Source organism: Bos indicus, chromosome 5 (genome assembly GCF_029378745.1).
Source record: "Bos indicus isolate NIAB-ARS_2022 breed Sahiwal x Tharparkar chromosome 5, NIAB-ARS_B.indTharparkar_mat_pri_1.0, whole genome shotgun sequence".
Lineage (NCBI taxonomy): Eukaryota > Metazoa > Chordata > Mammalia > Artiodactyla > Bovidae > Bos > Bos indicus.
Genome location: NC_091764.1, coordinates 107,746,286 through 107,762,598, shown reverse-complemented (window position 1 = coordinate 107,762,598; position 16,313 = coordinate 107,746,286). Strand labels below are relative to the sequence as shown.

Genomic DNA, 16,313 nt, shown 5'->3' with positions numbered 1-16,313 from the left:
CTTTGACTGTTTTAATTGGTTAATTTGTAAGATTTGACCTCTGATATTTGCTAACTTTTTATAGGGAGTTGTATTTGTAACGGAAGAAGAGAAGAATAAAAAATATTAGTTTTAAAAGTGGCCTATGTGACTGCTTTTCTAAAAAGGTATTTAATGCTCTTAGTACTTTGGCTTATCTCTTTGAAATAAAGCTAATACACAGGATTGCCTTCACATTGTTGTACTCTGCCTTTCCTGATAATTGCATTGTCTTAGAGCCTAGACGTTGTTAATATTAGCTAAAACTACTTGGCTGCTCTATTAGAAGTTCCTTTTTTTTGTCAAATTTTCTCAAACATGTTTCTGCCTTGCAAGGAGCCCCAGGTATTTATGAGGTGATGGAGTACCTAAGAGGCCTCATTTTGTGGACACATTATGGAAAAAAAAAATAATTTGGGGGGATTAACTTCCCAGCTTCTTTCTTTAAAAAATAACTCCGTAAGAAGTTATTGTCTATCTCTGGGCATCCCCGTTATTTGCTATCATTTAAGCCAAGGCAGCTCTTTGGTTTGCTTGTATCCCAGGCTTCCTGCATGTGTAACCTAAATATCCCCGATCTTGTCTCCAACAGGTGGACTGGGTGCAGTGTGATGGTGGCTGCGATGAGTGGTTTCACCAAGTTTGTGTGGGGGTCTCTCCAGAAATGGCGGAAAGTGAAGACTACATCTGTACAAACTGTGCAAAGAAGCAGGGGCCAGACAGCCCAGGGCCAGCGCCGCCCCCTTCCTTCATAATGAGCTACAAACTACCAGTGGAGGATCTTAAAGAGACCAGTTAGCAGACGCTGGGTTGGTTTGGGACACGGGGGAAAATGGACCACACTGAGACCGTAGTCATCGAGTAGAGTGGTTTAGGTCCACTCGGAATGTTGCTTCCAAAGATGAACGGCCTTCTGGGAAAGTCCTCTCAGCCGACTTCCTCTGCGCATGGATGTGGGACCCGCGTTCTCTGTCTGCACTCGTGTGCTGAGGGTGTCTGCCTTGGTCCAGCAGCCGGGGTTTCAGTTCATGTCTCCTCTGAGGTCCTTTGTCACATTAAGGCCAGACACTGGAGCTCTAGGGTGGCAGGTTGGCATCATTGCATTGGTATGCTCGCATGACTTGTAAGGGTGTGTTTTAGGGCCAGTTGATACTAGTTAGAGGTTCACAGCCAGCACTGTTGGGAGGTACTGACTGCTTGGATCTCCTTAGGGCAGTGGGAGGAATCAGAGGACCAGCTTCCTTCCACTCTGACCCGCGTTTGATGCCTGGCAGGTCCAGCTCGGAGAGGACCAGGACGAACATAGTCCTGTTAGAGGCCGTGGGAGGGGAGCCCGGCCTGTAAACCTCCGCTCCGTGTGCTTGTGTGTACCAAGAGGAAAACCCCAAGTGAGGGGCAGATCACCCCATCTTCCTAAGGAGGAGAGTAGCATCCAGTTCAGAATCTGACTAGATTGGATTCTGGGAAGAAGAGATTTTATTTTAAGGCAAGCAGCCTTTTTTGGCTTTGAGAAGTCTTGTTGCTTTGGGTCTGCATTTAGAGAAGAGCAGGTACGTGGATCCAGGCTTCTGCAGCAGCAGACACAATGAGTCAGAATGTTTCACTGAGCTAGCGGTGCATGCTTTTCGGGGAAACCTTCATTGACAAGTGTACCAGGTGCCACCAGGCTTCAGGCATGGCCACCAGCAAAACCAGCAAAACAGCTTTTTGCCTTGCAGCCCTGCCCCACTGTCTGGTTCCAGGACTGGCAGTTGCTGACAGAGGCCAGCCGCGGGCGCTATCCCATAGCCCCATGGCTTCTCTCTGAGGAGTTGGGCATAGAGTACCTCTGGTGACGAAGTTGTTTTAGTAAATCCATTTTTAAAAAAAGAAAAAAGGACTTGTTTTTACTTTTTTCTAAATGTCTCTGACTACTGACTGTTCTATAAATAGATTATTTTTCCTTTTTTAATATACATATATGAATATATAAATATATATATATTTACCGTTACCAGCAGCTTGTGACGGAGTCTCAGCATCAGAAATCCATTTGGGGGCTTGCTTTCTCTTCTTGCTTTTTATAAAGGAGTCACACTCCTTCCTTGTAGTAAATGGAGTTAGCACTTCCTTTTCCAGCCTCGCCTGACCAGATGGTCCATCTTGTTTTGTCCAAATAGATAATTCTGTTTCCTTTGTGTGTGGGGACTCGTCCCTGTCTGTGGGGAATCCTGATCGTGCTGTATCTGCAATGGTGGTTCTGTTTGGTTCTGTTCCATTCTGTTTGTGAAAGTTTGAAACGACGGTGCTGTGTTGTCCTCCTTCCTGTCGTGTTCTGTCCTCTTGGAGGTGTTAGGGAAGCTCTTATTAGAAGGGGACTCTTTTTTTTCTTTTTTTAAGGACAAAAAAGACCCACCAAACAAGCTGAAAACGGTGTTTCGTCTTCACTATCCTGTGTCCCTTTATTTTGGGTTGAAAATATGTGGTTTGGCTTATAAATTCATCAGTTTTCCTTTTAAAGGGAGGAGCAAGATGGGCCCAGAGAACAGCTAATACTCTCGTCCTCCCTTTTTAAAGAAATGTCTTCTAGTAACTAGAAGCGAAATGTACTGTCGAGTCACAGTTTGAGTGGGTATGAGATTTAACTCAAAAGACCTCTTCCTAAAAAACCTTTCCTGTAAAATCCAGTTTCTGGACATGCTTTCTCTATAGTTCCTATTACCAATCTTCCCGTCTCTCTTCCCCTGGTATCATAAAATCTTGAATGTTAAGAAGTTCATCAGTGTTGACGTGCATGGGTCCTAATGTTTCATCTCAAGTGTATGTATGATTTAAGATTTCAGTGGAAATTACAAGGTAACTATTTTCATAAGTTTTCATTTTGCTTAATGTACATAAAGATACCATTACTTAGTTAAGAGTTTCATCTGGTTATATTATAGAAGAAAGCACAATTTTTTTTTTTTTTTTTTTTTTTTGCTTTTTGGTCTTCTCTGTAAAAGCCTTCAGACACTTGTGGGTTAAAAATTGATTGCAGTCTTCAGTGATGGCTGCCTGGAACACGCTTTAAAATACCTTCTTTTCCCTTCAGCTGTCAGCAGAGGGACATGAGGATGCTGAGAAAGATGGCTCTGCTTCTTGGAGAGTGGGAGATGGGGAGAGAGGGCTGTTTAGGAAATTATTTATATCCACAATACAGCATTTGCCTGTATGTTTGACCTGAGAAAGTCGCAAGGCAATCTCCCAACCATGAATAGCTTCCTGTTCATCTTCAGACATTTTGAAACCTGATTCCTTTAATTGATATTGTGGGATTTTCTGTATTAATTTGAAAGTCACAGGAATTTGCTCTGACTTTTGACCATTTAGACAGGCTGAGAACAGATGAGTGAAATTAGTTTAAAGAAGAAGAAAAATACATAAAATGTATAATTTTGCAATTAGTGGACTAAGATTCATCTGTTTAAAGAAATGTTGATTCTCTAGTATAAAACTTTTCACTTAGAGGAAGTTACATATTTACAGCTTAAACCCATTCTGCAGTGGTGTAGCATGTCAAATTAAAATTCGATTTAAAATGTTTTTTCACCCTTCCTGTCTCCTTCAAGTCACAATTCTTCCCCATTGATACTTTAACTTTCTTGTAATAATTCTTTCAAAGGCATTTCTCACTATGTTCACTATAAAGCATTTTGGCGAGTATTAGAGAAGGGAAGATGAAAATCGGTAGCCCAAGAGTAGACCCTCGGCCCCTTGCACGTGGGGCCACAGCCCTCCCGTGGTCCCTCTGGCTGGTGCTGGCCTCACTGCCTGTAGTGACCGCAGCAGAGCCACATGGAGGCGCCAGGTCAGGGCCTTGCCGGGCGGCCAGTCCCCAGCTCTCTGTGACTCAGACCTGGGCTTCGTGGAGTGACAGCTGCTGCACGTCCTGCTTTGGATAATTGAAATGTCAAACGTGAAACCTGTGGTTGCCCATGACGTACTTTAGTGATCAAAACGCCAGTGAGGGCTGACCCGTGAGCCAAGGACGCTTTCACCTGTGCTTTTCCTTTTCACCTTTATCTTCAACGTGTCTGAGAAGTTTGTTTCTCTTAATTCTTCAATTCTGATGCAGTTCTGCAGCTGTAGGAGAAACTCCCTACTGGTCAATCCCTGGATTCTGTAGTACGTTGACGTGAGAGCCAGCCAGTGCTTTTACCTGGGAGGGGAGAGGGAAAACTGCGAAAGCCCTTCTTTCAAAAGGTGGATGAGCCACTCCAAGGAGAAAGTGGAAAGTTGAAGTGGAACTTGAAAATTGTGGGAAAACGAAGGTGAAGTCCCACACGTAACCGGGTTCAGTAAAGTTTATATATGAACTAGCTTCATATGTGTGTAAAAAGTTACTTTTGCAGTAATATAAATTTTTAAAAACAGGCATTTGGTTTGCTTTTTACCTTTTGAAATCCCCCCCCTTTTTTTTCCAAATAATCAAAGCTTATCTTTACTTTGGATATGGGTGTGCCGTGGCAGTTAGCGTTTACCGCAGGAGAAGGAAAGAATGGATATTAATGTATCTGGGGTTGGCGTCTTCTCTTGGCCTGGACCGTATCCAGTCACCACTATGCAACGACCGAACGACGTGCACTGGAAAAGGATGTGACAGGTGTTCACAGCCACACCCTGCTCAGTCTTTACTCTTGCAATACTCCAAGATGTCCAAACAGGAATGTCTTTTGTAAACCTCAAGACTTATTGACTATCCCCTTACATATTTATTTACCCCTTAGTGAGACACTTAAATATAATATGGACTCTAATTTACCAGGGTTTTTGGTGGTGCCTTATGAAAAGTACAACTTGATTTCTTGTTTTTTGAGCATGTTTTGCATTTATTTTTGTTTTCTGAAAAAAAAAATATTAGATATGGTTATTTGCATTACATCTAAAAAAATAAAAGCTTTGTGTGTGAACTCAGGCCCCCTGCTCTGTCATTCATGTTGGTGGCAACTCCAGGGTAACCAAGCCAAGCTAGATTGTGGTCACTGTATTGATGACCTGAGAGCCACTTTTAACCTGTGCATTTGCTGTCTCTAAAATAAAAAACTGGCCTCAAATAACTTCACCAGTGGTGTGATTAGCCTGTTGCATTGCTGAGAATAGTTGTCTTCAGAAAGTGTGAAGTAGACGAAGTGATTCCTGCAGATTTCAACTTTGTCTGTTTACAGTGATGACCAAGCAGACATTTCCCCACTGCTGATTCTCAAGCCGGGTGCCCCTTTGCAGCAAGCCAGTCATACCAGGGGAAATGAAGAAATAGGCCCTTTTCCCTTTGGCCTCCTTGTACTTAAAACTAGTTCAAACTGCAAACTTACTTCAGAGAATAGTGCTTGTTTTCTCTTTGCCAAGGTTACCAGGTCACGTAGGTGCAAAGGGCCCATCATTGATGAAAAAGGCTCTGCTTGCAGTGAAATTGGACTTTTAAGTGTGTAACTATATATGTGTTGGGGAGTAGAAATTAGTGGCAAGAAGGCAGATCTAATTATCTCAACTTGGAAAAGAATTTTGCCAAGAAAGACAACAGACACGTGAATCTTTGTAAGTCTGACATTTAAAAAGAGGTGTGGAGTCATCCCAGTTCAGACCACGTTTTTCGTGGGGCCTTGGCATTGTGGTTGATACCAGTGTGCTGAAGACCCAGAACCTCTTCACGGGATACTTAAATCTTTAACTGGGAAGTCTCACATGATACAGGGACCCAAGGGCATAAGAGAACACACGCAAGGACTGCATTCTGTGACCAAGTGATTTTGGGATTTCTTAACTCTTCTTGCCTATTTGCTTTTTAAAGTGTGTTTTTACTCTGGGCTTTTAGTAGGGAGAAAGCTTTTGTATTTCCATACAATAAAGTCCCATGAAAATTCTTTATTAGGTGAGGATTTTCTCTCACATCATCCCTAGAGCCAGGATGTATGATCTTGTTAATGTAAAGGGGGTTAATTTAAAAAAAAAGGCACCACAGGAAGTCTTAAAGATGTTTTGGTGGTTCCAGCTTGTAGTAAGGAACTCTGGTGAGTTGCCAGGAACATAGGGATGGACTCAGAATCTTCTGTAGTTTTTAAAAAAACAACCCTCTGCCCCCCACAACCAAAACCAACAAGCAAAAAACTTCAAAAGCCCAGATGAGTTTAGCATTACATAAGAGAATGTCAGATTTAGGAATGCACTAATCTGAGTGTTAGCGCTTTGGGCTGCCTTCTCTTAGTTACTTGGCTTTTCTGAGTCCCATTTCCTACTATGTGTGGGTTAGTTCACATGGATACAAAGATGGAGTTATCTCACTCTAAAGGAGGTAAGATAAATCGATTTTTAAGGATTTTTTTTTTTTTACAAAAACTTAAAGGAATTTTGGACATGTCTAAATTCCCACTGAGTGCGAAATATCTCTTCAGGTCTCCTGAGGAGGGAGAATATCCTATGTTTAGAGAATGTAAGTTTTGATCCCTACATCCGTATTAGAGCATAGCCAGTTTTCACTTCACTTGGGTCTGAAGTTTGCAGAGATCGTCACCCACTTCTTACTCCCTGAGACCGATATCCCGCTGTGCCATTCGAAAAGATGAGAGCATTGAACACATTTCAACAGACCTAACCCTAACCCCTCCCTCCTCCTGAGTTGGTACCTGTGCTGTACTGAGTCGTGTCCAACTCTTTGTGACCCCATGGGCTGTAGCCCACCAGGCTCTGTCCATGGGACTTCCCAGGCAGGAATACTGGAGTGGGTTGCCATTCCTTCTCCAGGGCATCTTTCCGACCCAGGGGTCAAACCCACATCTCCTGCATTGGCAGGCGGGTTCTTTGCTTCCAGAGGCACCTGGAAGCCCCCTGAGAGGGTACCTGGCCTTAGTGAGAAATCCACCCCCCTCCCCAAAGCATCGGCCCAGCCCTCTCCATACTGGGCATCTGCCTGCTGAGGCAGCAGCCCACCCAGGCCCTGGCAGTATCCAGATAGTCTGCTGGCCGAACTCTACCATCCTTTCTACCTGGCATTAAGCTTTATGGTCTGTTTTTTCTCCATCTCTCTGGCCCTGCAGGGCCTCATTCTGGCTCAGTTCGGCGAGCTGACGTCATCTGTCCTGAATACTGCTGAGCACATGCTGTGGATCGTTTGCCCTACGAGCTGACACAGAGCAGGGCAGCAGCCCCTTCTGCTCTTTAAGACGCTGCAGCCCTTGGTCTCTCATCCAGTCCGCACCCCACCCCCTCTCTCCCCATGGCAGAGGCCATCCTATAACGCAGAGAAAGCCGAAGCCAACGGGAGAGCTCTCAGCTCCCATCACCTGTCCATCCAGCAGCATCTGTCTTGGGACAGGTGTCTGTCCTTGGGCAACAAGACTGTGTAGGCAAACGGGCTAGTCGGTGAGACCCGTCCCACCTTCCTCCCTAGAGACCTCACTCCATCAGTTACCCCCTCCTCCTCTAGCACTTGAACTCAGAGCCTTGAGCCTGCCTCCCTCCCCAGCTCTCTTCATCCTTCCTTGCAGCCAAGCCCCATCTGTTTCCTCTGCTTCATTTTCAAATCCCTCCTCCTTACTCTCCACATTCCACTGAGGCTGCTCACTGAAGTCGTTAGTGACTATGTGTCAGCAAGTGCAGAGGACACGTCACTTCGTACCTGACACTGAGCACCTGTGCATTCCCTTTTTACAAGTCCTCCATCAGCTTCTTGGCCACTACTTTTTCCTACTGGCTTTTCTCTGCAGGTACTCTCTATCATCTTTTCTGTTTACCCTTCAGACAGTGTCATCAGAGGCTCTTCCTGTATCTCCTCCTTGGATGCCCTCGTTTCTCCTCCCCGCCCCCCCACCATTTAATGCTTAATTCAGTTGTTTGAATATCAGTCTGACCTGCCCAGGCTTGTTTTACTCTTTAATCAAACTGGTAAGATTTCACTTGTGTTTGTTTTAATCACTCCAAACTCCTTGTGCCAAAACCCGAACTTGCCACCTTCCCATCACCAAGCCAGTTTCTCTATTACCTTCCCAAAAGAACAGCCAGAATTCTGTGTGCCATCCTAAATCCTTGCTGACCGCTTGCTTCCGTGTCCGATGAGACGATCACTGAACCCTTCAGGCTCGTCTCCATCTCCTCTGTTCCCCTCGGGCAGTATCACTTGAAGCTCTCACCACTCTACTTGGATTCCCATGCTGGTCATTAGGCTGATCTCTAGTTCATCTTCCAAATTTCTACCAGAATAACCACTTGCCTGGTGGCTCAGATACTAAAGAATCTGCCCGCAAGGCGGGAGACCCTGGTTCGACCCCTGGGTTGGGAAGATCCCCTGGAGAAGGGCATGGCCACCCACTCCAGTATTCTTGCCTGGAGAATCCCCATGGACAGAGGAGCCTGGCGGGCTACAGTCCACGAAGACGCAAACGTTCGGACATGACTGAGCAACTAACACTTTTCACTTTTCAAACTGTAAAAAGCTGATACATTGACCGCACTGTCCTAAGGAACCTGCCAGCGTTTATTAAATGCGTCTGCCTCCATGCACCCTCAGTCCCTGTGCTTCCCACACGTGCACGTTCGTCTCTTTCAACATGTCGGGCTCCTGTCTCTGCCTTGCTGTCCCAGCTCTCATTTCTGAGATGTGAGCGTAGGTGCTGCCTCTTCAGAGCCCCCCCGCCCTTTGTGCTGCTCCCTTGTGGGGCTTTGTAGCATGCAACATGATCGTTCATACATTCTGCCAGGGCAAGGACTTTGTTCCCTCACCTCCGTACCTGGCACCAAGAACAGCATCCTGTGTAGAGTAAATATCCGATAAATAACTTGAGCGGATGCAGTTTCATGCCTCTGTTCCTCCCTGGATGTGTGTGCGTGCTCAGTCGCTTCACCCGTGTCCAACTTCTTTGTGACCCCAAGGACTGTAGCCTGCCAGGCTCCTCTGTCTATGGGATTTCCCAGGCAAGAATGCTGGAGTGGGTTGCCATTTCTTTCTCTAGGATATCTTCCAGGCCCAGGGATTGAACTTGTGTCTCCTGCGTCTCCTGCATTAGCAGGCCGCTTCTTTACAACTAGCGTCACCTGGGAAGCTGGACAGTCATCCTCAATATTGTCCCCTGTGTCTGGGCTGCCCTGTCCTCATCAATCCTTTCTCCTTCGCACCTCTTCTTTCTTCAGCGTCTAGCACATCCTGAATCTCTGCTGAGAAGTCTTTTGGGTCACTCCTCTCCCCCTGATCTGACTCAGATGTCCTTTTATGGAGCTCTGGTGACATTTAGACGTATAGCTTCTCAAAAATGTGGTTCCCGGATCCGCAGCATCAATATTACCTGGGAATTTATTAGAAAGGCAGATCCTTGGACCTCAACCTAGACCTTCGGAGTCAGAAACTCTGCGGGCAGGGCCAACGACCTGCGTTTGGACGAGCCTCCAGGGGGTTGGATGTCTGCTGGCGGTGGAGAACCATTAGAATGTTTCATCATCAGGGCCTCTGTATGTCCAGGATGAACGCAATGCCTGGAGTGGGATTATTGTAAAGATCTTCCTTACACAGAACTGAGATCCATCTCCTATGACCTTCTACAGAAATCCTGACTCTTCTGAGGGTATGAAGCTGGTTCCACTGCCTTTGCTTGGTAGCCCTTCAACAGTTAAGGACGGCCGTCATTTCTACTTCCTGACCTTCACCTTCCATCTTCTGGTGTAGTATTAATTATTTCCCATGTGCTGTGACTTTGCCTTCAAGTTCAAACTCACTGGATATAATTGAACAAACTCCAACGCACTTCACACCCATCTTTAGTGCCTATATTCAGAGCATTCTTTTAGCTTTCAACCTACCATTCTAAAAGTGGAACTGTGTGTAGAGTCACCCCAACAAGGTGGATTCACAATGACTATACCAAGGTTCTATTGTAGAGCTAGAGATGGACAGTGGAAACCAAGGGTAGTCCAAATATACTCTCCATCTCAAAGAACCCAGGAGCAATTCTGTGAAGTGGCCCCATCTAATTGAATTGGTGTTTCTCAGCTATGGTGACACATTCGAATCGTCTGGAGAGCTCATTCCAGACCAGTTGGATCAGAGTATCCCAGAGTAGGGGCTTTGCAGGTGGCTCAGTGGGTAAAGAATCCACCTGCCAATTTAGGAGACATGGCTTTGATCCCCCAGTCAGGAAAATCGAGTTTGTTCAGATTTGCCTTTTCTAGACCCAAGCATTAGGATTTTTAAAAAAGCTCCCAGGAGATTTTTAATAATGCAGCCACGGTTGAATATCACAGTTCTAAACGCATGAAAAGGAACCAGTGATTTTTAGAACTGTGTATAATAAGGATATTTTACATACTTTCACAGTTGTGAAAATGTGCCCACACCAGCACACATAACCATCACTAATATAATATCATTAACTTGATAATGAAAATTGATGGACCAGCCTATTATTTTCCCTTTATACCGGGCTTCCCTGGTAGCTCATACAGTAAAGAATCCACCTGCAATGCGAGAGATCTGGTTTCGATCCCTGGATTGGGGAGATCCTCTGGAAGAGGTCATGGCAACCCATTCCAGTATTCTTGCCTGGAGAATCCCCATGGAGAGATATAGTCCATGGGGTCGCAAAGAGTAGGACATGACTGAACGACTAAGCACATGCCTTGTAGTATCAAATTCAAAGTTGCCTCCCATTCTCTCCCCAGGCTATTTAAAAATATCTCTAGTCTGCTTTCCCCCTTGTTGTTCATGAATTAACAGCAACAGAACCTCTCTCAGAGCTTCCTCCCTGAGATGGTGTCTCCGGAAGTGATGACAGAGCACTGGTGTCCATCCCATAGATAAAGCTATTTTCCTCTGAGAATCTTTCACGTTGGTGTTTCTTCACCTATGTTTTGCTGTCTGAAACTTCTCTGCCAAATCTTTATGAAGATTTTTCTTCATAAACAGGCTAATGTTTACAAAAATTGGGGGAGAAAAACATCTTTCTTGTTTTTTTTTAAATAATACATGCAAATTTGTTTTAAGAACTACTAGAAGGAAGAAATAAATGAAAAATCATCTTCAACACCCAAATGACCACATTAAGATTTTCTCCAAAAAAAGAGAAAGATTTCAGTAAATTTACTTTCAGACAGCTCTCTGTATCTATTTAGGTATGCTATCTATAGATATGTGCTCCTTTACATAAATGAGATCACACTCCACACAGTGCTTTTTGACTTGCTTCTTTTACTTAATATCAACATTTATATATGACAATAAGTGTAGATTTGTATTGTTTTTTAATGGCTTTGTAGTTTTGCATTCAATGAAATCTTAATGATTTTGTAAGAGTCATGTATATCGAGGATGTTATTTCTTTGTCTTATGTTGCAAAATTTTGACCACTCATCATTGGTCTTTTAACCTTATTTACATTTTTCTTTATAGACATTGTTAAATCTCATGCCATAACTGTAACCTCTTTAATTTTATAATTCCTGATTTTCCTGACATGGCTGGAATGACTCTCCCCAACAAGATAATAAAAATACCTCCACAATTTTGCTTCATGCTTTTATAGCTTTATTCTCTATACTAAATTCTTGTTCCTCCTTGAATTAATTGGTGGGAGGAATGCCAAGTTTCTGTAGATTATTCCTCTCTTGGCTACATTTCTTAGCCAAGAAATGTGTCTTACAGAGCCCACATTCATTCTTGAAAGTACTGAAGCATCTACCCTGCACGTCTCCGTGTGTAAATGTGGTCATCTCAAGTTTCTACTGCCATGTATGTGTGTGTGTGTGTACATGAAATGCACCCACTGCATTGGCGTGCTATTGCTGGGTAGCAATATTACGACAAACTTCGCAGTGTAAAGCAGCACCGCTATGACCTGACAGTTTCTGTGGGGAGAGTCAGGGCCAGGCTTTGCTCGGTCCTCTGCTTGGGGATCTCACTGACTGTCGTCAAGATGCCGTTAGAGGCTGGCTGGAGAAGGGTCACTTCCAAGCACACGAGGCTGTTGTGTTTAATTCCGGTGGGCTGTCAGACTGAGGGCTAAGTGTCCTCCTGTTGGCTGCATCCTCAGCTTCTGGGCTCACACGCTTCCCAACGGGGCCACTTGTTTCCTCAAAGGCAGCAAAAGAGGGAGATCACAGAGGTCATGGTGCCCAGGAGGCAGGGGTCGCTGGGCTCTGTCTGTCCCCCTCGTAGTCCCTGTGAGTCAAATCCTGATCGAATTCACATGGTAGTGCCCCAGGAGGGAAGCTTAACAAACTCACTCTATTCATGTCAGATTTGGAAAGAGAAGGGTAATGGTTTTGTTTCTCGAATATTCATGAAAAGAAAAGCAGTAACCTTTTTCCCTTGGATTAAATGTTTCTTAGACCTCCTCAATTTGAGATAATTATAACTACCCTCTGGCATTCAGCAGAACAAAACTTTCCTGCGTCTTAGAGAAACAGAAATCTCCAAATCTCATCAAGTTTATTTCTACTGTTCTGAGTTCCTCGACCCTACTGGTAGTTCTCTACTGAACACGCTCCAAATTGTTCATATCCTTTTTAATGTCTATGCAGAACATTCTTTTGATCTTTAAATCACAATTCTGGATGAAGAAATCTGACCTCCTAGAATTTTTAATTCAGAAGATTCACAGTACACGTAATGAAGAGTCTTTGTGAATTTGTTTCCTCTCTGTATGTCTTTCTTTTTTCACTTCTGTAGCCTCATGCTTCTGGAGACTGTCAGCAAAAATTCCTATTATTTCCCATTCCTGAGCTCCATTCAGAGATACGGAAATGGGAGGATTGTCTCATCTTGGAAATTACTCTTCTTTTATCTTTCCCTTTCATCGTGAGAGTTTCTATTTAGTTCCTAGGAATGGTAAGTTGACAGCTTAGTAAATTGATTTCTTGATATGAGAAAGGATAAGGTCAGAGAGGAGACTGGAAGCAGAATTCAGAGTTTTAAAGCATCTCATCCCACATTTGTAAATGAATAAATAATAATTTATTTCTAAGGTGGTGAGATTGTCTCTGATACTGAAAGGCAGTTTCTTCCTGTACACCCACTTACCCATGGTGGGTTTACCCCTCAGCAGGTCAGGGCTAGCTGTGTGTTGTGTTGCTTTTCTTTCCTGGAAAATGTTTAATATCCCCCTGCACTAGGCTCTGTTGCTATCCACCTAATCTATCTATCTATGTACTATCTAACTACTTTTTGTTGTTCAGTTGCTAAGTCGTGTCCGACTCTTTGCAACCGCATGGACTGCAGCATGCCAGGCTCCCCTGTCCTTCACTATCTCCTGGAGTTTTCTCAGATTCATGTCCATTGAGTCGGTAATGCTATCTAACCATCTCATCCAATATCACCCCCCTCTCCCTTTGCTCTCAACCTTTCCCAGCATTAGGGTGTTTTCCAGTGAGTCAGCTCTTCGCATCAGGTGGCCAAAAATATATCCATAGATATCTAGATAAATAGATAGAAACTAGATATCTCTATATAGATAGATCTCCTAAGTCATGTTTTAGAGTTACATAGTCCTAAGATTTCCAGGCCTCCTAACATCAGCTTTTCCATGCTTCTGTTCCCAATAAGTGGTATCTAAACCATTCCTCAAAGATAGCTAATCTTTGCATGAAAAATGTATCTGGGAAATTTATGCATCAATAGCCAAATTACATCTTTTTCATTCTAATATTATGAATTAAACTACCATCGTATAATAAATATCTGTTTACTAAGCAAAGATTTTTCCACTTTGTGAGATTTCTGTAGTTGTGCAGGAGGTGTCAAGGCTGTGGGGAATGGGTGAGTGGGTGGGGGTAGGAGGGGAAACATGATGGTCTGAGTCCACACAAAATTCCCAGTTTCCAAGGTATTTCTTTGCTAAGCTGTATTTTTCCAGAGTTGTCTCTGCACTCTCTCTGGTTTGCAGAGAGGGGAGGAAAGAGGGAAAATTGACTTCAATCTAAAGAAGGAGAGCGATCTGGTAACTAAGGTCTATATGAAGGAAGGAACAGAAGATAAGAAGTAGTGTTAGGATATTTTGATGGGGTTAGAGAAGAAGCTGCACTGAAACGTGAAAAATTCTGGACCCATCTTACAGACACTGAGGTATAGAATGTGCTCTCTATTTAGCCTCTCTTTTCAAGTCATTCCTTTGCAAGGGCTCAACAGACACTGCTTTGAAGGTTATAAAAGCAGCTGAGCTCCAATCCCCAACATCCACAGGCTCTGGTCCAGAGAGCAGACTGAATCAGAAGACTGGAGGAACAGGGCTGGGTCCCCAGCCAGGATCTCGGGCAGAATGAAGGCTGGCTGTGAGAACCAGAGGGGAGCTCCTACAGGCTGAAACCCGCTCCAGCCAGCCTGCCCCAGGGAGACAGGAAGGAAACCCGTCGTGTGGGAAGAACCCCACGGATACAAAGAAAAATGAGTACCATGAATGAGTAGTGAGCAATCCGCATTCAAGTGGCACAAGGGGAAGCCACATCCTGTTGTTTCCTTAAAGCACCAGCATCATTCACAGAGCAGAAGGCCAGCACGGCTTTAAAATGCCCTCAGACTGAAATAGGGCTTCCCTAGTTGTGCTGGTGGTAAAGAACCCCCCTGCCAATGCAGGAGATGTGGGTTCAATCCCTGGGTTGGGAAGAAACCCTGGAGAAGGAAATGGCAACCCACTCCAGTATTCTTGCCTGGAGAATCCCATGGACAGAGGAGCCTGGCGGGCTACAGTCCACGGGGTCACAAAGAGTCAGACACGACTGAGCGACTTCATTGGAAGGGAGGGGCTGTAAGACCAGCTTTGTTAGCTTCATTAACTTTTACTCACGGTGTATGTGCCTCTGCTGGATAAAGCTCAGGTCTCAGGGGGAGACATGAGTTCAGATCCTAACTGTGTATCTTAGTAGGTTTTGGCATCTTTGGTCCTCCTCTCGGAAGCTTGGTTTCTTACCTATAAATATAAATCAGGGATGAGGCTGGTCTTCCTGGTGGTCAGTTAGGACTAACGAAGAAATATGTTAAATTTCCCGGCATGGGGCCATTGCTGCCAACACGGATGGCTTTCTGTGGGTGTGAGAAAAATATCTTTAACTCATTCAAGTATTTCAACTGTCTGCTGAGTGGTCCAAGTACTCTGAGAGTCTTCTGTGTTCAGGAGAGGGCAGTGCACTGTCTTAAGTTCATTCCAGTGGTGCTAAGTCTGGACTTTACTCCCTGCCCCTCAGAACTGGGAGGATGGTCACTCTCGGAACGGCTGGTGTTGCTGGGAGACAGACTCTGGGTAGGTCAGGTAGATGGGGAAGGAGCAGGCAATCTCTTTTTTCTATCGAGATCAGCTGTGGAAGAGTCAGAGCTGAAGGAAACCAAGAGATGACCCAGTCTTATCCTCTTATTTCACATATGAGAAACGGGGGCCAGAGAGATGGAATAGATGGCCAAGGTTATCAGATTGAGGACTGAATATTCCTGTTTTGTCTACCAGGGTATCCGTTGTTTTCATCACACCAAAATGTGCTCTTGCCTCATTTTCTTTTTATTTTTTATCATTTTAAAAAATACGTATTTATTTGGCCACACCGGGTCTTAGTTGCAATGTGCAGAATCTTTAGTTGAAGCATATGGGATCTAATTCCCTGTCCAGGGTTTGAACCTGGGCCCCCTGCATTGCATGCTTGGAGTCTTAACCACTGGATCACCCAGGAAGTCCCTCATCTTCCATTTATGCCCTTCCTTTCTGCCTTTTCCCCCACACTGATCGCCTTGCAGGCCTCAATGCCCTGTCCCAACAGTCACTTCTTCAGGCTCCTGCCTGCTAGTCTTCAGGTGCGAACACAGAACTCAACTGCTAAAATCTTCATCGATGGAAACCGAGAGCTGAGTCAGCAGCTCAGAGCCACGGCCGGAGCAAACACAACCTAGCTAGCTGATCAGCAGGGCACAGAGTGGGGGAGTCAGGAGGTCATTCCGGATGCTCTGGCCTGATGGGGCTGTTGAGTGCCTGGAGGGTGTCCAGAAAGGAAACAGTGGGTGGGGTAAGAAGTGAAGATGCCTAGGAAAGATGAAAGGGTTTGTGCTTATTGCTCTTGGAGAGGAAAAAGCTGAGCATGGCGTTCAGATAGAGTTTCAAATGTAAGACCAGCTGTAACACCTCCTCCCTGAGGACAGAACAAGCAATAACGTAACAGCAGCCTGACGGTTTAGGCTGCAGAGGTTTCTGGAGAGTTACTCAGGGGGAGTTCTAAAAACCCTCAGTGTCCAAGCTACACCCTAGGACAATTCAGCTGAATCTTCAGGGTTGGCAGTTGGGCCTTGGTGAGTTTTTAATATTTCCTGGGTGGTTTCCGTGGCC

The 16,313-nt window shown here is 44.7% G+C and overlaps 1 protein-coding gene across 2 annotated transcripts in view; it reads left to right on the top strand.

Annotated features, from left to right (window-relative positions):
• Positions 1-4,946, top strand: part of KDM5A (lysine demethylase 5A) — a 65,524-nt gene extending 60,578 nt beyond the window's left edge. Inside the window, exon 29 of one of the 2 annotated variants that reach the window (XR_011566793.1) lies at positions 65-138. Coding sequence is in view for 1 of the 2 variants with exons in the window: in XM_019961703.2 (XP_019817262.2) it covers positions 611-817 (207 nt within the window). In the remaining variant the exon portion in view is untranslated. Of the gene's footprint in view, positions 1-64; positions 139-610 lie in introns of those variants that run through there. The other variant, XM_019961703.2, reaches the window with a different exon arrangement.
• The last annotated feature ends 11,367 nt before the right edge of the window (positions 4,947-16,313 follow it).